We start from the raw sequence: 24,389 nt of genomic DNA on the forward strand, positions 1-24,389 counted from the left end.
AGTAATTCAAATCACAAATACGTGTTTTTTTTTTTTTTGCATTTTACAAAATGTCCCAGCTTCTTCAGAAATAGGGTTTGTAATTCTGTGAAGACATGTAGGTCATGCAACTGTTACTAGTCTGCAAATTAGTCAGCGAACCACTAAGGAATATGTATCTGTCCAGTAGAGAATATATAAATATAGACACACAAAGCTGTTGTCTTCATCACAGACTGTACAGCTACAGTACCATCTCTGTACTTAGTATCTTCACTCATATGCATGGAGTTTCTGATGCCTGACTGAATATATAAAAACACTGGTGTGAGCACAATTATATTGCATGGACTAATATGTTTTTAGACATGTATGGATTATTTCATGGACATTAATGGATTTTTCTAATGTTACATATTTATCTTTGGAAGGACATGTGGAGTTGGAGAAATATAGATATGTTTACTTTCTAATTACTCTGATTGTTTACATACTGATCATTTTTTGCAATGCTGTTGTCATTACTGTCATTTACACAAGCAAACGGCTCCATGAGCCGATGTATGTTTTAATTGCTGCTTTACTTTGTAATTCCCTCTTTGGAACAGCTGCCTTTTATCCTAAATTACTAAGTGATTTTCTATCTGAAAAACCAGTTATCTCTCGTGAAGCTTGTATGATTCAGGCCTTTTGCATTTATACATATGGAGTTTCAGAGTTTACACTGTTATCAGCTATGGCCTATGACAGATATGTGTCCATATGTAAACCATTACAATACGCAACTCTTGTAAAAATGTCCACTGTTAAAAAGGTCTTATTTGTCTGTTGGTTTGTGCCTTCCTGTGAAGTTGGCATATCAATAATACTAACATACCGACAGCTGTGTAAATTTAAATTAACCAGAATATACTGTAGTAATTACTCAATTGCTAAATTAAGTTGTGGAGATTTAACTGTTATGAATTCATATGGATTGTTTCTATTAAGCATTAACGTTTTTCCACCAGTGACCTTTATAATCTACTCATATATTAGAATACTTGATGTCTGTTTAAAGAACTCAAAAGAGTTCAGAAGAAAAGCTCTACAGACCTGCTTCCCACACCTTTTCATTTTCATCAGTTTCTCTGTTACTGCTTGTTTTGAAGTGATTAACAGCAGATTAGACGGAAATGTACCTCATATTGTTTCCTTGTTAATGTCAGTTGAAAATGCTGTCTTTCCTCCTTTATTCAATCCTATTATATATGGACTGAAACTGCAGGAGATATCGAATAGGATTAAGAAAATGATTTTGAAATCAAAGACTTTTTTTAGATTGAAATTCTGAACTTTTTTACTGTGTATATTATAAGAGCTTTCCTGCCTTTTTTCTCACTATACATTTCTACTGTGCCAAACAGTGAACAGTCTTGTTTGTAGCCTGTATATAAGCACAAATACTTATTTCATGAAAGTCTGGGACTCAAAGCATTCTTTTTCTTATTCAAATGATATCACCATCTTTGTATTGGCATTTTTTATGTGAATTTTATTTATTTAGTTATTTATTCATTTATTTATTTATTGTCAGTTGAAACATTATGGCCTTTAATTTGCTTATTTGTTTTTTTCTTTTATTTTTTGTTTTATTCGTTTTCTTTTGTCACTTAATTTTGCTGTTTGATTGTAAAGCACTTTGAGCAGCAGTGTATAAAACTGCTCCATAAATAACATGATGATTCTTTAAATGAAAATAGATTGGATAAAACACTCAAACATAATGTTTGCACATTCATAGCACTGTAATGATCTTATAGAATTATGTCAAATTAAAAAAATGTAAATGCCATAATTTTGGTCTAATTGTTTTAGCACTTAAAGAAGTTTTGATCATAAATAAAGCAACACTGTAGTGAGTGTTTAACATTGTGCAGTATTGTTTCAGCTTTAACTCTTAAATATAGAGAGGAAAAATGTAGTAGTGTTTTTGTACCGTTTAATGCTCTCTACTAACAAGGGTAAATCTCAGTGCTGTTGTCACATTTATTTTGACATCTAAAAACCATGATTTAATAATGCAGAAATTTAATTCATTTTTATTTTGTATCACAAAGTGCAATTTTGAGTTTATGTATAGCAAGACTGATAGGAATATACTTCACAGTGACCTTTTATTTTTAGCCTGATGAAACAAATTAATATTAAGCCCTTAGAAAACCAAATCCAAAATGTAAAAATATATAGTAACATGGCATTACACTCTGTAATGCTCGGACAGAACACCAGACGTGTACAGATGTTGAGGTTTAATTCATACGAAGCGGCCGTAGTCAAAAAGGGAAAAACAGAGCTCGTAGTGAAAAACAGTCACAAAGTCAAAAACACAGATCATACACACCAGTGAAAGTACCAAAGGAATAGGCAAGAGGCAAAAACGGAATCAAACAAAGCAGAAGATCAAAAACACAGTAAGCAATCAGAACAGGAAGAAAACGCTCAGTAGTCTCAGAGAAACAATACCTCGCAGTGAGTCTAACTGAAGCCCGGGCTTATCTACTCTAAACTACCTGTCATATGATCATCTACACAGATGAAAACAGTCAAAACTCAGGGGATTGTGAGCGCTGATAGGAGTGCCTGTGAGAGTCCGAAGTCATGAGATTCCATGGTATCCTGGGGAATGGAGTTCTCGTCGGAGTCGGATTCCGAGTGCGGCTGCTCAGTCACATGATCTCCCAGAGAATTCTGGGAGACAAAGTCTGTTTCCTCCACAGAGGGAGCCAAATGTGTGACAGTACCCCCCCCAAAAGAGTCCAGGGTCCGGGTCGCTGAACAGGGGCTGAACCTGAGCTTTCGAGACGCTGGATCGTAGCATCCTCACTGTTGTTCCTCAGATGGACGGGCAAAGAACAGGTGAGCCTTTTGCGTGGACATCCTCTGGGACGAGGAGCAGGCCTGTCAGGGTGCCGACTGTGAAAGTCTCGGATGAGACCGGGGTCTACACATCTTTGGCTGGCACCCAGCATTGTTCTTGAACGGCCCTATATATTTAGGCAAAAGCTTACGGCAACTCCCCTCTGGACGTTGAAAGTCTCTTGTAGACAGCCACACTCGGTCTCCGGGATGGAATGTAGGAGTCGGACCTCTGTGTCTGTCTGCCTGTTCTTTCTGATGTTGCAGCATCTCTATGATGTGTTGATGTGTCTGTTCCCACACCTGTTCGCTGCGTTTCATCCAATCGTCCACTGCAGGAACATCTGTTTGGACTCCCGTCCAAGGTGCAAGTGGGTGCTGGTACCCTAGATTACACTGAAAAGGTGTCAGCCCTGTAGAAGAGCAAGCCAATGAATTTTGTGTGATTTCTGCCCAACTCAGAAATCTGGACCAATCAGCAGGATTGTCATGACAAAATAATTGCAAGAATTTTCCTGATTCGCCCTTTTGCATTGTCCATTGGACTGTGGGTGATACCCCGATGACAAGCTCAATGACACTCCCAGATGCTCGAAAAATGCTGCCCATACCTGTGAGGTGAACTGAGGTCCCCTGTCTGACACAATGTCCTCTGGAATTCCGTAGATCCGGAATACAAACTGGAACAGTTTGCAATCTGAAAAGCACTGGGCAGATTAGAAAAAGGTACAAAACAGATCCCTCTGGAAAATCTATCAATTATTGTAAGTATTGTAGTAAATCCTTGCGATTCTGGTAGGTCAGTGACGAAATTTACTGCAATGTGGGACCATGGTCGATTAGGTATGGATAGTGGCAGCAATTTCCCTGCAGGTAACAGTTTGGGTGTTTTGCGCTGGGTACAGGTTGAACTGGAAGAGATGAATGAATGGATGTCATGATGCATGGGTTCCCACCAGTACATGTTAGCTAATAGTTGGTGGGTACGGGTTTCTGCTGGATGGCCAGAGGTTAAAGACGAGTGAGCCGAAGTTATGAGTGAAGTTCTAAATGGCTGGGGAACATACAGATTCTCTGGAGAACAGTGCTCAGGTACTCATGTGTGGGATAAGGCCTTCTCTATTGCCTCATCTGTTTGCCATCTAATAGAGGAAATGTTTAGCTCGGGAGGAAGGATCCTTTCTGTGGCCTCGTTCTGCAAAAGGTTCGTGTTTTGTTGATATTTCCTGGATAGAGCGTCAGCTTTAGTGCTAGGAGAGCCTGGTCGATAAGTAATGCTGAACTTAAAACAGGAAAAAAAAAGCGGCCATCTAGCCTGTCGTGCATTAAGTCTCTTCACCGTGCGAAGGTATTCCAAATTTTTGTGATCTGTCAAAACAATGAAAGGATGGTTGGCACCTTCCAACCAATGACGCCATTCCTCTAGAGCTAGCATTACAGCCAATAATTCCCGATCCCCTATACCATAGTTTCTCTCCGTGGGTGTCAATTTGTGAGAGAAAAATGCTACGGGATGCAACTTGGCTGGAGATCCCGTCCTCTGGGACAAAACTGCACCCACCCCCATCTCAGATGAGTCCACCTCCAATACAAAAGGTTGTGTGGGATCGGGGTGACTAAGAATGGGTGCGGTGGTAAACGCCTCCTTGAGAGACTGAAAGGTCTTCTCTGCTTGTTCGTTCCACGTGAACTTCTTCGGATTTCCTTTTAACAGTGAAGTCAGCGGAGACGCTATGGAGCTGAAGTTTCTGATGAATCTACAATAAAAGTTAGCAAAGCCTATAAACCTCTGGAGCTCCTTAACCAATGTGGGTTGTGACCATTCGACCACTGCTTCCACCTTGTGGACATCCATTACAATTCCTTGTTGACTGATGATGTATCCTAAAAATGAGACAGACTGGAGGTGGAATTCATACTTTTCCCCTTTCAGGAACAGATTATTCTCTAATAGTCATTCTAATACCATTTGGACATGCTGTACATGTGTTTCAAAGGAAGGGGAGTAAACTAAAATGTTGTCCAGGTAGGCAATCACAAAGTGTCCTAGCATGTCTCTGAGGATGTCGTTTATGAAGCCTTGAAAACAGAGCGGGCGATAGAGAGCCCAACAGCATCACCAGATACTCATAGTGCCCCCTGGTGGTCAAAAACACAGTCTTCCATTCATCCCCTTCCTTAATTCTAATTAAATTGTAGGTGCTATGGAGATCTAATTTTGTTAAAAACTTGGCTCCCTGGAGATGCTCTAGTGCTACTGTTACAAGAGGCAGGGGGTAAGGATAAGCCTTAGAAATCTAGTTAAGGGTTCTGTAGTCTATGCATGGACGTAACCCCCCGTCCTTCTTCTTAATAAAGAAAAAGCTTGAGGCGATAGGAGAAGTGGAGGGTCTGATTAACCCTTGTTCTAAAGCCTCTTCAATATACACATCAAGGGCTTTTTGTTCTTCTTGTGTCAAGGGATATACTCTTGTTTTAGGTAGTACTGGGTCCTCTACGAGCTCAATGGCACATAGGGCCTATCTGGAGGCAACTTTGTCATGTTTTGTTTGTTAAAAACCTCCTTTACGTCTATGTATTCATGAGGTATTTCAAAGGGGGAATCAGCGTTTGGACTCTCAATGGTGGTGGACCCAAGGGACATGGCAGGGGTGTGAATGCAATTTTGAAGACAATATTTGGACCAGTGAGTAACAGTACGTTCCGTCCAAGAAATAGTAGGGTCGTGTTTCTCTAACCATGGGAGCTTTAATATCATATCAAAGTCTGACTGTTAAAGTACCAAAAATGAAAGTTTTTCGGAGTGTAGGGCTCTGGTCTTGGTCTCCAAGGGCACTGTTACTTGGTCAATGGGTCTCAGTCCCACTGGGTCGCCATCTAAAGCGATGACTTTGAGAGCTGTTTGAAGGTTCTCAACAGGAATCTGTAGCTGTTCCACGATCCTAGCGTGGAGGAAGTTTCCTTCAGCCCCCAAGTCAATCAGCAAAAAAACAAAAAGAGAATCTGGATGAAAGTATATCAGAACTGGTAAGATCACAGATTTGGAAACCAACCCCTTTGTGGGAATACTCACCACAAACTCCACATGCTGTCCAGGGGGCGGCGCTAAAACTACAGTGTAATCAAAGCTAAAACTACAGTGTAAACCTGCACAGATAGCATGTGCTAATACGAAAATGCAGCACAAGCTAAGCATACACATAAAGTATGGTACGATACAGCAGTGAAATGGCTTGGAAATACAAAATAGGAGAGCAAGCTGCAGGTGTTAAAAGGCAGGCAGAGCTTTCTAAATGCCTGCAGGGGACAAATTAATGACAGGTCACGTCTTCTAATTTGTAGGTTTGGTTTTTCTAGCTACACCCATTGCTAACTGGTGCATGCCATGAAGCACACAGCCCTGCAGTCTCTGTACACAAACACTGGCAGTAGAATGGGTCATGCTAAAAAGATCAGTCACTTTAAAAAAGATCCTCCTGAAGGCAACTGTTGCAGATAGAGGGGCAGGAGAAGAGCTGAGGACTAGTGCAAGAGAGAATGACCCAATAACTCATCTGATTCATGAGGTGATGTGACTAAGATTAACTATTAAAACCTAGGATAGTTTTGCTATTTTGGTATTTTGGTCAATTACAATTAAAAATATTTACATGATACAGTCACACATGCCATATGTTGTTATTTTCAGGAGACTCTGGGCTACTCACATATGCCATTATATGACATAAAAATTCTATTAGCATTTATATCTTTATAGATTAAATATTTTTTGATCAAAGATTTACCTAATGCCTGAAAAATTATGTGAATTTTGCTTGGATAGATCTTGAAAACAAGTGTCACCTCAAATACCTTTTTAGAAATTGTTAGTCTTTGTCTACAGTGTATACAATGCAATAATTGTATGGTGGTTCATTCTATTGTTAATCATTAAGTAAAATAAAGGTAAGGTGGCCATGTTTTCATTTAATTTCTGTCCTCTTGGATTCATGATGAGAGCTTAATCTCTGACCACAGCACATATTTCCACTCTTTTAGACCATCGGAGATGAGCTTGGGGCCAGAGAACTCGGCAGTGCATCTGCACAGAATTAATGTATGGCTTTCTTTTTGGATAATAGAGTTTCGAGTTGAATTTATTGATGCATCGATGGACTGTGTGTCCAAGTAACAACAGCTTTCTGAAGTACTCCCGAGCCCATTGCATTTAATACAGTCGCATAACAGTTTCTCATGCAATGTTCTCTAAGCGCTCGAAGGTCATGCACTTTCAACTTTTTGAACCGTTTGATAATTGTCTCATGAGGTTTGGTACAAAGTGGTGAACAATGACTCATCTTTGCTTGCAAAGACTGAGCCTTTGATGGATGCTGCTTTTATACTCAATCATGACACCCACACCTGTTACCAATTCATCTGCTTATTGTGGAATGTTTCAAAATTATATGACTTGAATATTCTATAAAATTGTCACCCTCATTTTGCCCCTGTTTTTGGCTGTATTTCAGACACCAAATTCAAAATTCATTTACATTTACAAAATACAATCAAGTTGGTCAACCAAAATTTCTTTGTACAAGAGAATTTACAAATCACCGATTCTTGTTTTTTATTGCATTTTAGAAAATGCCCCAACTTCTCCAGAAATGGGGTTTGTACTTCTGTGAAGACGTGTAGGTCATGCAACTGTTACTAGTCAGTAGATTAGTCAGTGGACCACTAAGGAATATTTATCTGTCCAGTAGAGAATATATAAATATAGACACACAAAGCTGTTGTCTTCGCCACAGCCTGTACAGCTACTCTACCTTCACTGTACTAAGTATCTTCACTCATATGCATGGAATTTATGATGCCTGAGTGAAAACATAAAAACACTGATGTAAGCACAACCAGATTACACTGACTAGTCTGTTTCTAGAAATTTATGGATTTCTTCATGGACATTCATGGATTACTTTACTAATATTACATATTTATCTTTGGAAGGGCATGTGGAGTTGGAGAAATATAGATATGTTTACTTTCTAATTACTCTGATTGTTTACATACTGATCATTTTTTGCAATGCTGTTGTCATTTCTGTCATTTACACAAGCAAACGTCTCCATGAGCCGATGTACATATTTATCGCTGCTTTACTTTGCAATGCTCTCTTTGGAACAGCTGCCTTTTATCCTAAATTACTGAGTGATTTTCTATCTGAAACACCAGTTATCTCTCGTGAAGCTTGTATGATTCAGGCCTTTTGCATTTATACATATGGAGTTTCAGAGTTTGCACTGTTATCAGCTATGGCCTATGACAGATATGTGTCCATATGTAAACCATTACAGTACGCAACTCTTGTAAAAATGTCCACTGTTAAAAAGGCCTTATTTTTCTGTTGGTTTGTGCCTTCCTGTGAAATGGGCATATCAATAATACTAACATACCGACAGCTGTGTAAATTTAAATTAAATAGAATATACTGTAGTAATTACACAATTGCTAAATTAAGTTGTGGAGACATAACTGTTATAAATTCATATGGATTGTTTCTATTAAGCATTGGTGTTTTTCCACCAGTGACCTTTATAATCTACTCATATGTTAGAATTCTTGATGTCTGTTTAAAGAACTCAAAAGAGTTCAGAAGAAAAGCTCTACAGACCTGCTTCCCACACCTTTTCATTTTCATCAGTTTCTCTGTTACTGCATGTTTTGAAGTGATTAACAGCAGATTAGACGGAAATGTACCTCATTTTTTTTCCTTGTTAATGTCAGTTGAAAATGCGGTCATTCCTCCTCTACTCAATCCTATTATATATGGACTGAAACTGCAGGAGATATCGAATAGGATTAAGGGAATGATTTTGAAATTGAATACTTTTTTTAGATTGAAATTCTGAACTTTTTTACTGTGTATATTATAAGAGCTTCCCTGCCTTTTTTCTCACTATACATTTCTACTGTGCCAAACAGTGAACACTTTTGTTTGTAGCCTGTATATAAGCACAAATACTTATTTCATGAAAGTCTGGGACTCAAAGCATTCTTTTCCTTATTCAAATGATATCACCATCTTTGGTATTGGCATTTTTTATGGTTTTTTTTTTTATTTATTTGTTTGCTTTTTTTCAGTTCAAACATTACAGCCTTTAGTTTGCTTGTTTGTCTTGCTTTCATTACTTAATTTTGCTGTTTGATTGTAAAGCACTTTGAGGTGCTTTGTGTATAAAACCACTCCATAAATAGCATGATGATTCTTTAAATGAAAATAGATTGGATAAACCACTCAAACATGATGTTTGCACATGCTTAGCATTGGAATGATCCTATAGAATTATGTCAAATTAAAAAAAATGTAAATGCCATAATTTTGTAAATTAATCAATTATTTAGCACTTAAAGACGTTTTGATTTTTGAAGTAACACTGTAGTGAGTGTTTAAATTTGTGCAGTATTGTTTTAGCTTTAACCCTTGAATATAGAGAGGAAAAATGTAGTAGTGTGTTTGTACCGTTTAATGCTCTCTACTAACAAGGTGAAATCTCAGTGCTGTTGTCACATTTATTTTGACATCTAAAAACCATGATTTAATAAAGTAGAAAATTCATTCATTTTTATTTTATGCAACAAAATGCAGTTTGGAGCAAGACAATGTACAGCAAAGTGGAATATACTTCACACAGTGGCTTTTCATTTTTAGCCTGATGAAACAAATTAATATTAAGCCCATAGAGGACCAAATCCAAAATGTAAAAATATATAGTAACATGACATTACACTCCATGAAAAATATATTTGCACATACAGATTTCTGGTACTCATTTATACTATTTTGATAAATAAACATGATATCATTTAACATGGGGTACTTTAATAGTTAATACTTCTGTCACACTTTATGTAATTGAAATAAACAGAAATGTTCTTATGTGGAAAAACAAAAATACTCCTCCATATATCATTACTTTAAATATGTCAAATTCAAGCCTCTTTATTAAGAACATTACACTAGTACTGCTGTAAGGGCTTACTTTGCTCTCAAAACAGCCTTTTTATGACATGGATTGCACAACCTGTTGGAAACATTCCTCTGAGATTCTAATATTTGAGATTACATCATGCAATTCCTGCATTTTTTCAGGTGCACTTGTTCACAATAGTTGACAAATTAACCTAAAAGTAACCTACATATACGGTCCCTGATTTAGTACCAACTGAGAGATGTAAGTATTTTGCATGCTTTTTTTAACATTAAAATCCATAAAATGAGACAAGCCACTAGTATAACTACATCCACCACTGAGCTCTTGTTTTCCTTATCACCACATAAAGATATTGTGGTTAAAATGTCCCAGGTTAGTGTTAAAAAGAATGAAATTTTAATCAATACAGTGAGTCACCTCAAATTAGCTATATGTAGTTTCGATGTCACACATCCTCTGAAAGGTCTGAAAGTCATAAAAACTCCATTTCCCAGAACTCTCTGGAAGATCACATGACCCATGAATTTCCACAATCTACCAATCAACGTTCCAGTTCACCTGAACTGGCTATTTTTGCCTTTTAAGATTTGACAACTGCCTGTCTCTTCATTACGAGTATTGTCAAGCCCTTTTAGGTAAACCTTCATTTCTTGTTTTTTACTGCAAACATCTGGCTGGTTCTGTTCCATTACACTTGACACATTACCAACTTTTTAAAGAATTTGTTTCACTCTGTAATCGCATATACTTCATGTAGTAAAAACCTCTCTCATGTTATTTTTTTTCCCAAAAACATGAATAACTGCAGTTGTGACGTCTTACGTAATTAAGGACCTATTTCAAATCTACCTTCCATTAGAAAAATCATTGAGAAAATTCAAGCAACTTAATGGCTTTCTGTCCTTAAATTGCTGCCTAGACAAATTTCAGTCAAGGTTTTAGCCTGATCATAGTACTAAGACTGGTCGAATAAAGGTTATTAATGGCATTTATTTGAAGACAGACTCTGGAAAAATATCTTTCCTACTACTGCTCGATGCCAGTGCTGCAATAGCATTGACCATAAACATAGACAGATTTGAGAACTGGGTTGGTAACTGTCCTCAAATGGTTCACTTCATACCTGCAGGAAGAAACTACTTTGTCAAAACACAAACTAATGTTTCTGAAAGAGTGTCATTGACACGTGATGTCCCCCCAGGGTTCGATTGTTGACTATAGGATATCTGACCACAGTTATGCGGTTGATATCTCAGATTTACTTGGTCCTCTCCTGAAACAACTATGGTCCCCTTGACTCACTTGTGCCTTAACTACCTCATTAACTGGATGGGACAAAACTTTATGCAATTAACTAAAGATAAAACAGATTATTTTATTTGGGAATAGCAATGAGAGGCACAGACTAGCTGCCTATCTGGATTCAAGAGTCCTAAAATATATAGAACTAGCACATAACCTTAATGTACTAATGGACTCAGTTTTATCAGTTGTGTCAAAGCAGTTACTAAATCAGCTTTTTGTCACCTTAAGAACATCAACAAGATCAGAGATGTTCTGACTAAAGCAGACCTGGCAACTCATCCACGCCTTTATTTCTAGCAGGACTGCAATAGCCTTCACACTGCCCTCTCCCATCTGGACAAAAAGATCACGTATGTGAGAATGCTGTTTGTAGACTACAGCTCAGTATTCAACACCCTCAAGCCTCGATATTAAGCTTCGGGATCTGGGTCTGAACAGTTCTCTGTGCAAATGGATCCTGAATTTCCTGATGGGCCGACGCCAGGTGCCAAGGATGGGCAACATCACCTCCTCCTTACTGACCCTTAACACCAGAGCTCCTCAGGGCTGTGTGCTCAGCCCTGTCTTGTTCTCCAGTGACAACAAGGAGGCCTACAGAGAGGAGGTCAGCTTCCTGACACACTGGTGCCAGGAGAACAACCTCTCTCTCAATGTCAACAAGACCAAAGAGCTGATAGTGGACTTCAGGAAGCAAAAGAAAGTGCACACACCCATCACCATCAACGGAGCCACTGTAGAGAGTGTCAGAAACTTCAAGTTCCTTAGCAGTCACATCACAGAGGAGCTGACATGGACCGAACACACCACATGGGTGGTGAAGAAGGCACAACAGTGCCTCTTCTACCTCAGGCGGCTGAGGAGGTTTGGCATGAACCCCCACATCCTCAGAACATTTTACACATGTACTGTGGAGAGCATTCTAACAGCTCCATCACCACCTTGTATGGAAACTGCACTGCTATCGAGCGGAAAGCTCTGCAGAGAGTGGTGCGGATAGCCCAGCACATCACAAGGGTCCAGCTCCCAAACCTCCTGGATTTATACACCAGCCACTGCCCGAGGAAGACCCATAACTTATTACTGTGTTTTTACTGTACTTTATTTCATAACTTATTACTCTAGAACTGTATATTGGAATAACTAGTGTATATTGTGTATATGTATATATTTAAAGTTGGTGTGTATATGTATTTCTTTTTTTCTTGTATATATATATATATATACACACACACATATATATATAAATATTTGTATATAAACTACAAATCCCGGAACAAGATCTGTCAGAGAGTCATTGGCTCATCCAAAAACTGTTATGAATTTATATGGACTGTTTATTTTAGGCATTGTAGTATTTCCACCAGTGATCTTCATAATCTACTCATATGTTAGAATACTTGATGTCTGTTTAAAGAATTCAAAAGAGTTCAGAAGAAAAGCTCTACAGACCTGCTTCCCACACCTTTTCATTTTCATCAGTTTCTCTGTTACTGCATGTTTTGAAGTGATTAACAGCAGATTAGACGGAAATGTACCTCATATTGTTTCCTTGTTAATGTCAGTTGAAATGCGGTCATTCCTCCTCTACTCAATCCTATTATATATGGACTGAAACTGCAGGAGATATCGAATAGGATTAAGGGAATGATTTTGAAATCGAATACTTTTTTTAGATTGAAATTCTCAACTTTTTTACTGTGTATATTATGAGAGCTTTCCTGCTTTTTTCTCACAATTCATTTCTTCTGTGCCAAACAGTTTGCAGCCTGTATATAAGCACAAATACTTATTTCATGAAAGTCTGTGGATCAAAGCATTCTTTTCTTTATTCGAATGATATCACCATCTTTGGTATTGGATTTTTTTTTGTGATTTTTTTTATTTGTTTGCTTTTTTTTCAGTTCAAACTTTACAGCCTTTAGTTTGCATATTTGTTTTGCTTTTATTACTTAATTTTGCTGTTTGATTGTAAAGCACTTTGAGGTGCTTTGTGTATTAACACTTCTGTCACACTTTATATAATTGAAATAAACAGAAATGTTCTTATGTGGAAAAAACAAACAAACCCCGACATAAATCACTACTGTAACATCCATTCACTCTTTGTCCTGGTCTTTCTGTTTTTACCTTTTTCTTGGTTTCCCAGTGCCGTGTGTTTTGTGTGTCTGCCATGTGCCTTTGTTTTCTTGTGTTCATGTGCTTTTGTTGTCATGTTAGCTCCTCCCCTGTCCTGCACTGTCTTCACCTGTTCTTGGTCTCCTAGCTCCGCCCTCTAATTGTTCTCAGGTGTTTCCTCGTTTTCTGTGAGCATTTGTACCCCTGTGTTTGCGCAGTCCCTTGGTCTTGAGTTGTCTGTATACCCTGTTGCTGTTTCTCGTTTAGTTCGGTTTTACTTTGTTTTGTCTCGTCATGGATTTAGCTGTTCCACTCTGCTACTGTGTTTTTGGACTCTTGAATCTCATTTAAATAAAAGCAACTCGCACTTGCATCCTGCCTCAACACCTCCTATGTTACAACTACTTTAAATGTGTCAAATTTAAATTAGGTGCTAAAGATTAGAACACTGTTACAGAATATCTTGGAATGATCCTTATAATCTACTTATACACACAGAGCACTTTATTAGGAACATTACACTCATACTGGTGTAGGGCCTTCCTTTGCTCTCAAAACAGTCTTGGTTCTTCACGGCATGGCTTCCACAAGATGTTGAAAACATTCCTTTGAGATTCTGATATTTGAGATTACATCATGCAGATTTTTTTAACTGCGGTTTTTATGCTGCAAATCTCCCGTTCTACTGCATCCCAAACGTGTTTTATTGGATTCAGACCAGGTGACTATGAAGGCCACTGAAGAATGTTGAACTCATTGTCATGTTCATGAAACCAGTTTGAAAGGACTGGTTGCTTTGTGACATGGTGCCATATCATGCTCAAAGTAGTCACTAAAAGATTGTGAATTGTGGCCTTAAAGGAATGCACATGGACCTGGGCTGGAGTTCAGGGAGGCCGAGGCGGTGAAGGATGCTCTGGTCAGTGCAGGAGGTAGTCTGGCATAGATTATCCTGTTGGCAACAAAATAGTTGCTCAGTTATGATGGTGGATGAGAATCACTTGAAATTGAAGTCCCCAAAGCTCCCAGGGACTGAAGGGAGGGGCTTGGATAAGGAGGTTGAGCAATTGTCTGCTTGCAGAACACTTGCAGAGTGCTGAGTTTGTGTGTATGACATCATTTCAGGGTGAGAGTTATGCTAGCGTCCTCCTTTTTGACTGCTGCTTCTCTCTGTGTCTCTGTGTTTTATGTCACTATTGTAAAATAATAATTACCTTTTTTTTGGAGAGCAGTCTTCTGGAGGCTGCTTTCACCACTACTGCTCTGCCCTGCCGGCCAGCCAAGTGTGGCTGCTCTGCCCTGCGTGCCGACCGAGTGTGGCTCATTTCACCATGAGTGTGGCTCTTTTCAAGACTGCTGCTCTGCCCTGCACGCTGACTGAGTGTGGTTGCTTTCAATGTGATTATAGCTGCTTTCACTGCTGCTGCTCTGCCCTGTATGCAAACGAAGTGTGGCAGCTTTAAATGCTGCTGTGCCCTGCACACCAACAAAGTGTGACAGCTTTCAGTGCTACTACTCTGCCCTGTACGCCGAACAAGTGTGGCCACTGCTCTGCTCTCCACGCTGACTAAGTTTGGCTGCTTTCACCACTACTGCTTTGCCCTGCATGCCAACCAAGTGTGGCTGCCTCCACCACTGCTACTTTGCCCTGTGTGCCCACTAAGAGTGACTGCTTTCATCCCTCCTGCTCTGCCTTGTGTGCCAAACAACTGTGGCTCCTTTCACAATGAGTGCTCTGCTATGCATGCTGACCAAGTGTGGTTACTTTCACCAAGAGTATAGCTACTTTCACTGCTGCTGCTCTGTATGCCAACAAAGTGTGGTTGCATCCACCACCACTACCCTGCCCTCTCTGCCCTCCGATTTAGTGTGGCTGCTTTTGCCGTGAATGTGGCTACCACATGGATGGTCTAGAGAAGGCCAGGCACATGGCCATCGTCTGCTCGAGGCCCTGAGTAATCTCTCAGTCTGCTTGTTTGACTGAGGATAAAAGCCTGAAGATAAGCTTACAGAGGCCCCTAGCAGCTGGCAAAAATGAAGAATGGGCTGGTGAATTGGGATTCATGGTCAGACACAGTGGGAACCCATGGACCCTAACCACATGCTGCAGAAGCATGGCCATTTTCTTGGCCAGCGGGAGTCTAGGCACAACAATAAACTTGCAAGCCTTAGAAAACTGGTCCACCTTGACCATGATCACTTTGTTGACTAGGACGTGGGCAGCCCATTAATGTCTCCAAGTCCAGGGATATATGTCAGCATGGCCAAAATGGTATAGAAAGAGGGTGAAGCAGGTCTGCCAGTTGCATTCTGGGCTCCTTATTTTTAGTGCAGCCCTTGCAGGCTGCTACATAGGCACGCATGTCTTTCCTGGATTGTGTATTGAGTATCGGGAATGATGGGCTCTGGATGTTGGTCAGTGAGTGGCCCATCCCACTGTCTGAAGAGAGCATCAGCCTTAATGTTGCTTAACCGTGGCTGAAACAAGAAGACAAAATTGAATCAGCAGAAAAAACATCACCAAAATAACCCAAAGGGTATCACAAGGTACTCATACTGGCCTGGGGATGTAATGAATGTTGTCTTCCATCCGTCAACCTGCTGCACACTAATGAAATTGTAGGCAATGCAAAAGTCTAGTTTAGTAAAAACTGAGGCCTGCAGCAGTGCCTTTAAAGCTGGGTAGCTTGTTAATGGCAGAGATGGGAACAGGGACCTCTAGGTTGACTAAGGGCAGGTTAAGGGCTTTGGCCAAGGCAGCACAAATAAAATTACTTGCCACCCTGTAGTTCACAGAGACCTGGAGCCACTTCTGGAGACGTTGCCCCCAGGAGAGGGTGCCAATAAGGAAAAGCCCAGGTGTTTTGGGAGACCTGTCGGGGTCCATCACAGGTACTTCCTGTAATGGACCCTGGATTTTTCTTTTAAGCTCTGGGCATTTAAACTCAAGAGTAAACAAAGAGCTATGTGTGACCACTCCTTAAGTAGGGTGGTGAACAGCTGACGAGTCAACCCTAATCAGCCTGGTTCAGTTATCATCCTCCCTCTGGTGGTCGGGGTGCCTAGTAGAAGGCTTGGATGTTACAGAATTTTAGTACCAAGAATCAGTATTTTTATTTTTTTGTGAGTGTAGTTATAGAAAATTTTGTGAGAAATATCTGACACAGCTGTTAACTCTGACATCAGAGTCTCAATCATCAGACAGAATGGAAAAGTAGTTGTGTGTAATCAGCAAAACTATGAAAATTGACATGACATCACCTAGAGACAACAAACAAAAACAAAGGCCCTAAAACTGAACCCTGTGGGACTCCATTAGAAATGTGTTTGATGAATGATTTCCCAGTGAAACCAAAACTGTCTATTCATTAAATATTATTTAACTAAAACTGCACCTGAGAGGCCTAAACAGTATTTGAGATGGTGGATCAGAATCTTATGATCAACAGTATCAAAAGCTGTCTAAGATCCATTAAGACCAGAATAGAAGGATTTTGTGCATCAGTGTGGAGCATGAGGTCATTGATAACGGGAACCAATGCTGTCTCAGTGCTATGGTTAGAACAAAAACCTGATTGAAACTTCTCATATAACTTGTTTGATATTAAATTATACATTTAACTGTTTAAAAACAACTTTTTCTAAGGCTTTATTTAGACTTTATTTGAAAATGAAGATAGAAATTTGCCTAAAATTTTTTCGTATGGAAGCATCAATATTACTCTTTTTAGTAGATGCTTCACCAGGGTAGTTTGAATCTGTTGATAAAGAACAGTTTATAATAGTTAAGACATAATTTTGAACACAATGAAATACTATTTCAAGGAGTGGAGTAGGAAAAGGGTCAGGATCTCATGTGGATGATTTTAATTTGTTTGTAACAGTTGTAAGGTGCTGATAGTTCATAACAGAGAAAGATGTAAATCACTGACTGAATCACTGATGTAGGTGGCTTATCAGAAGGGTTATAGGAACTTGTTTCAGCTGACTGAACTCTGCTCTGTCTTATCAAGCCTTTTTAGTTTGAATTGCAAAATCTTTACAAATTTTAGAAGATAAACCACCATGAGATGCACTAGCAGAAAAGCTGGGGTTGATTAGTTGGTCTACGATTAGGAAAAAAAGCCTTTATTATTGTGATCTATGGTGGATTATCTTTGTGTTTATTAATAACACTACAGAGGTATGACTGGAAATGTTCATAGTGTTGTTTATTAAGTAGCGATGATGTGAAGATGCTGAAGAAGTCTCCTCTGACACCGCATTACTTGCATATGATATTTATTACAAAGTAAAATGGTATCATATCAAGCACTATAAAGTACCTGAGAGAGGATCCGTGCCAATTGTGTCCCCTCCAGAACAGAATATCCAACTGTTTATATAGGGTGCTTGTTGTTGAAAAAGCAAACTGAACATATGGCCCTTTTACATTGATCTCATCTATGTGGAACTAAGAGATAGACCTTTGGACCAGGGGGCCTTTAACGTAAACATTTCAAATCCTGCAGGACAAATAACACAGAGGACTTCAGACCTCACCTTATACTTACAGAAATTTAAGAATGTTTTTACCTTCCACATGTCCACATTCAGGCTGGTCGACCCATCGGACCTTCCAATGGACCTTTCCCTGCCTAACACCAATATCCCTAAACACCTGAAAAAAGAAAAAAACATCTGAGGTCCCAATGTACTTACCCCATAACAGAAAACATCAGTCTTCAATCAATTAAAACCCAAGAAAATGTTATACATTTAAGTACTACTCATGCCCTAAACAACCCAAACACTCAATCCAACTAATATGCCTTACTAAGATTATCACTACCTTATAAATGTCCTCGATCAATATCCCCAATTACAATATAACAAAAGCCAATACTATGCAAATATATATGAAGACATAAAAATGTATCACACTGCAGCTCCTCAGCAGCGTCAACTCTCAATGTAGCATTGATGATGTGTTGACTCTGGGCATTGTATCACAGTGTCCTTATTCAAAGTCCTTTAGTCCAGTCTTATTGTCCATGCACATCGGGGTCCCTGAACGTCCAACCATCCTTATAGTGGTCTTCCCCCAGCATCGTTCTTGAAGGACAGAAAAGAAAACCACCAACCAGTATCTTTAGCAAAAACAACAGATGCAAATTGAAACATCACATATGGATTAACATCTTATAAGTAAATGTGAAATTCACAATATCATACCTACACATTATTCCAAGCTATAAACACCTTTTTCATTTCCCCCTGCAATCATCCCACGCTATAGTAAGAGACTACTAAATACCCAAATAGTAACAGAAATAAATGTTAAGACTATAATAAGAGTAGATATTCAAAATGGATATTTCTCCATCAGTTCACCTTCTATCACCACTTCTTCGTCATCATTTGTGTCAATGTATGTAGTAATGGCATCTGAACTTGATCTCCAGGCATCACAACTCCAACCTATCTCAATATCATAGCCTTCGCAAAAGTTAACAAACAATGTACAAAACAGAACATCACACTCAATGATATAAGAACTGCTACCATAATCTGAACTAACACTGCTCCCAACGGTCCTAATTTCTCCTGTAACCAAACATTTACAGACCATCCAGCTCCTTCCGATGGACCAAACGCCTCCCTTATATGCTTCAATGCATCTATGACACTAGTCATCTTGTCAGAACTATCAGGAATCAAAGTATAACAGGCATCACCAGTCAGGTTCAGAGCCACATATAGGCCACCTTGTTTGGCCAAAAGATAATCAAGAGCCATGTCATGTTTCAGCAACGTCAGTCTGTGACTCTTTTGAGTATTTGACAAGTACTCAAAACCTCTTATAGTCTCATTTGCAAAACCCTGTAGGGTGTAGGTAATATTATCAATGTGATCTGCCGAAAATGTCACACCATACCATGGAAACAATCCTATACCCCACTTCTCTCCTAGACTTATCCTCCAATGATGGGACTCCAGATTATGAAATTGTGCCAGTTCCCTTTTCTTCCTACTTCCAGAAATAGCATCAGATTGAACCTCATCAGAAACTTTTCCCTTCTGGACAGTAAAAACCTCATATGGAAGCTTCAACGTTGCCATGTAACAGCATCCTGTCCACCCATACGGTAGAAATATATATGCCTCTTATTAGCTTCAGTATAAAGCCTGGGCTTTTAGAACAGTTCAGTGCGAGGTATTGCTTCTTTCTAGAGCTACTGAGCTTTTATTTCCTATGTTGTGTTTTCCAGTTTTGACTATTCATCTGTATTTTGACTCACCTGTTTTTTGCCTGACCCCTTTTGAATTGTTTTTCCTGTTTCCTGACAACAATTTTGATTGATGAGTCAAACAGTGAAGCCTTTTTTGGTCTTTTTATCCGCGAGCGTCTGAGTGGTTCTATCATGTTACACTTATCAAGTAAATTCACATATGGTAACTCTCCCAACCAAGAACAATTATGTCTAGGTCTAAACAGATGCACTGACAAAGCCATCACCTTATCTTCTGCTGATTGCTGCTGATATAACAGCCACTATAATGCATATGATTGACATTTACCACTTAATGGTTCTGGTACCTCTCTAAAATTGAAGGCCATGTGCCTGGTGTTGGAACTTTCATTACACATGGACAATTCAGCTTCCTAACCGATCTTACAGAATGATTTAACTGCTGGAACCATAAGTTCCTACCTGGCCATGGGTCTGCGATTTGTAACACCCAGAAATCAAATCCACATGCCTTCCACTTAGTTTCTCTCTTCTGTAATACACAATAATGGTCAGTCACGTCTTCTGGTGTCCAGTCAAAGTCAAAAAACTCCTCTTCCATGTCTAAAATAGTCCTCTCAGCTGTCACAGACGAATCCGCATCATGCTCTTCCACTATCTGTTCTCTAGGTTCAAAAATCTCATTACTACTATTCACACTAAGCTCTATTTTTAACATAGGCTTCTGGGTTATATTTACTACTTCTTTGAAGGTCCAAGATGTCATATCAGGTGTCTGTGTTACATTTACAAATTTTGTAGGGGACAGAGATGTCGTCACTCTTTTTTTAGCAAAGGTTGTCCTTGGCCCAACCTCACTTGTAATATTTCCTGAAGTAACAAAAGTAGAAATTGTCGCCTTCCCTGTAGTAGCATTCATCCCCTTCAAAGTCGTAGCTACAGCAATAACCTCATCGATGCAGTATTCACCCTTGAAGTGGTTGCTGTGGTGAATCGTTCCTGAACTCTTTTAGTAACCATGATAACTTCAGAAGAACTCAAATCTTCTATCATAACTATTACCTTACAAGTTATATAACCCTCTCTCCACACATTTTCTATTGGCTCTCTTGAGCCTTCAACATCTCCTCTCTTCTTTACCTTCAGCAACTTACTCCTCTGTAATCTTTCTCCTAACTTCCCCCCTTGCAACATGAGCTGACCCCTTTGTCTCCTCAATCATTAGACCTCACTCCGTGTCAGCACTGACCTACTGCTTCCTCTCTCTTCTCTCTCTCTCTCTACACATAGACTTTTCTCTCTTTCTGACTTTCTCTCTCTCATCACTTTCTTTGCTCACCCTCTTTCTGTTATTCTTTTCTTTTCCTGTTTCTTCTTCTCTCTATCTTTTTTTCTCCCTCTTTCACTTCTCCAATTCTCACACTCCCCATAGGTGGATAAAGGAAGAAACAAATCAGAATTAAGTCAAATAAACTCACTAAGTATTTTTAATAACACAATAAGCAACTCCATATAATTTACACCCTTTAGCACATTATTAGTAATACTTACTAAATTTTTCTTTATTTAAGAAAAATTTAAAAATTTATGAAAAATGTAAAATTTAATTTAAAATTATTTATTTCTCTTTAACTCTTCTCATCTCTATTTTCTTTAACTTCTCTTTTTCCCCATTAATCTAATTTCCCCCTCTAATCTAATTTCCCCCAGGGCCCTGGGCTGTTACTTTACACTTTTTAACCTAATCTCACTATTTCTCTAAGCCAACTTTCACGCAGTGACTAATATACACATGTCTTACCGTTCAGAAGATAAGGGCCCAACCTTCATTAATCTCGCATGATGTTATTTAGCTCACCTTATCGTTACTAATTAGGCTATTTTACACTTTTACATCAGCTTTCCTTTTCTCTATAATACTCCCCCCTTTTAATGCGGTGTACACAACGCAATTAACCCCAATTTAGAACGGAGAAATACTCCAAACATCAACACAGCAACACATGCACACACATGATTCTTTACGGTGCGACTAGACAGCAAACACCCAACAGCCTCAATGAAAAAACCAGTGCACAAATGTGAAAATCTCACCTGAAATGCCGGCATGTGCGGGAGTAAGTGCGCTAAGGCTGTCGGCGATGCAGCCAGCCACATCACGTCCGCAGTTCGTGACACCAAAAATTTTGTCGTCCGCAATCCTGTTCGTGACGCCAAAAATGTTGTTTATTAAGTAGCGATGATGTGAAGATGCTGAAGAAGTCTCCTCTGACACCGCATTACTTGCATATGATATTTATTACAAAGTAAAATGGTATCATATCAAGCACTATAAAGTACCTGAGAGAGGATCCGTGCCAATTGTGTCCCCTCCAGAACAGAATATCCAACTGTTTATATAGGGTGCTTGTTGTTGAAAAAGCAAACTGAACATATGGCCCTTTTACATTGATCTCATCTATGTGGAACTAAGAGACAGACCTTTGGACCAGGGGGCCTTTAACGTAAACATTTCAAATCCTGCAGGACAAATAACACAGAGGACTTCAGACCTCACCTTATACTTACAGAAATTTAAGAATGTTTTTACCTTCTTCTATAAAACTATTCTTCTAAATACACCTCAATAGCATTACTGTATAAGGAGATCTGCTCTTTGACAATATCTTGCTATCTAGCTTTTTCTTAAGATAGCATATTTCTGCATTCACCCATGGATTTTTATGAGTATGCAAGTTTTCCTTCCATTTGACTGGAGCAAGAGTGTCGAGGGTTTACTTAAATCTAGCATTTAGATCAGAGTCAGAGCTGTAATTTATGCAATATTATAAATAACTGTAAACTTCTAAACTGTTTATGAGTCAATGTATCACTTTCTTCCTTACTTCTTATACTGATTGAAAAATATACAGAAATAATCTGACATGAAAACATCAGACATTAAGGACACATTTGTGTTTAAATCTTTCACAGATTACCAGATTCAGGATGTGACCTACCATGTGGGTAGAGCAGTAAATGACCACAGTGCCGATGTCCTCGCATTTGCCTAGCTATGGAAACACACTTGGAGATATCCAAGACCACACAAATTAAATACTTTACATCCACCTAAGTAAGTTATTTAAGTACTTCCACATAATATTTATGTTTATGTAACATATTTCATTCACGTTGAGCCAACATACACATTTGAGTCGGGTAAATTTAATTCAACCTTTAAGCAACTTTTTTTTTTTTCAGTGACATAATATTCATCATGTTTTTTTCATACACAAAGGAAGAATTTCATTCCGCAAAGACATGTGTCTTTCTCTTCCAAGTTATTCTCTTAATCCTATTCCAAATCTCCTGCAGTTTCAGTCCATATACAATAGGATTTAGTAGAGGAGGAACAACCAAATTTTCAGCTGACATTATCATGGCAAATACATGAGGTACGTTTCCTTCGAATCTACTGTTAATCACTTCAAAACATCCAGTAACAGAGAAGCAGGTGAAAATGAAAAGGTGTGGGAAGCAGGTCTGTAGAGCTTTTCTTCTGAACTCTTTTGAGTTCTTTAAACAAACTTTAAGTATTCTAACATATGAGTAGATTATAAACATCACTGGGGGAAATACAACAATGGTTAAAGCAAATAGCCCATATGAATTCACAACAGTTAAATCTCCACAACTTAATTTAGCAATTGCATAATTATTGCAATATATTCTGTTTAATTTAAATTTACACAGCTGTCGGTATGTTAGTATTATTGATGTGCCAATTTCACAGGAAGGCACAAACCAACAGAAAAATAAGAGCTTTTTAACTGTGGACATTTTTACAAGAGTTGGGTATTGTAATGGTTTGCATATGGACACATATCTGTCATAGGCCATAGCCGATAGCAGTGCGAACTCTGATGAAAAATATGTATAAATGCAAAAAGCCTGAAAAAGACAGGCTCTATGAGAGATAACTTGTTTTTCAGACAGTAAATCACTCAGTAATTTAGGATAAAAGGCAGCTGTTCCAAAGAGAGAATTGCAAAGTAAAGCAGCAATGAATATGTACATCGGCTCATGGAGAGGTTTGTTTGTGTAAATGACATAAATGACAACAACATTACAACAAATTATCAGTATGAGAACTACGAGACAAATTACAAAGTAAACGTATCTATATTTCTCCAACTCCACATGCCCTTCCAAAGATAAATATGTATCATTAGTAAAATAATCCATGAATGTTTAAAACAAATTAGTCACTGGTATCTGGTTGTGCTCACACCAGTGTTTTTATGTAATCAGTCAGACATCATAAACTCCATGCATAAGAGTGAAGATACTAAGCACAGTGAAGGTGCTGTATCTGTACAGGCTGTAATGAGGACAACAGCTTTTTGTGTCTACATTTATATATTCTCTATTGGACAGATACATATTCCTTAGTGGTTCACTGACTAATTTCCTGATTGGTAAGTCTAGTTTGCCTCACTTACTGTTGTAGCATTTGTTTGATCTACAGGTTTTCACAAAAATAGATAAATTAATTTAGACGATTTTTACACTGATTTTATGAAATTACTCTATATATTATAAATATATTCTCCTAAATTTGTGATAAAAGGTTTAGAGAATGTTATGCAGTAATAAGTTATACAACTGCTTTCAGCTGATCAGTGTAGTCAAAGTACACTTATTTATTGTTAAGTACATTTATTTCAGATCAGGTCAAGTTTAATTTATTGCTTGGTTGTTAGCTGGTTGTTTCTAGTTGTATTTTGGTTTTAGTATTTTGTAAATTAGTGTTTTCTGCTGTTTTTGTACTTCCTGAACATTTTCTTTTAAATATAGTGAAGATTAATTAGTGACCTGTAGTCTTGGTCAGGTATATCTCTTC

At 38.5% G+C, this 24,389-nt stretch overlaps 3 protein-coding genes across 3 annotated transcripts; 2 read left to right on the top strand and 1 right to left on the bottom strand.

The window, feature by feature from the left end:
- Positions 1-373: 373 nt before the first annotated feature.
- LOC118804826 (olfactory receptor 10J4-like) lies at positions 374-1,312 on the top strand. The gene has a single exon (XM_036565458.1). It carries the CDS (start codon positions 374-376, stop codon positions 1,310-1,312), a length of 939 nt encoding a protein of 312 aa, XP_036421351.1.
- Positions 1,313-7,826: 6,514 nt separating this feature from the next.
- On the top strand, positions 7,827-9,006 carry LOC118804988 (olfactory receptor 10J4-like). The gene has a single exon (XM_036565581.1). The coding sequence runs from the start codon at positions 7,827-7,829 to the stop codon at positions 8,766-8,768; it is 942 nt and encodes a 313-aa protein (XP_036421474.1). The 3' UTR covers positions 8,769-9,006.
- A 13,786-nt stretch (positions 9,007-22,792) lies between these two features.
- Positions 22,793-23,731, bottom strand: LOC118804989 (olfactory receptor 6N2-like). The gene has a single exon (XM_036565583.1). The coding sequence runs from the start codon at positions 23,729-23,731 to the stop codon at positions 22,793-22,795; it is 939 nt and encodes a 312-aa protein (XP_036421476.1).
- Between the last annotated feature and the right edge of the window lie 658 nt (positions 23,732-24,389).

Source organism: Colossoma macropomum, unplaced genomic scaffold, assembly GCF_904425465.1.
Source record: "Colossoma macropomum unplaced genomic scaffold, Colossoma_macropomum, whole genome shotgun sequence".
Classification (NCBI taxonomy): Eukaryota; Metazoa; Chordata; class Actinopteri; order Characiformes; family Serrasalmidae; genus Colossoma; species Colossoma macropomum.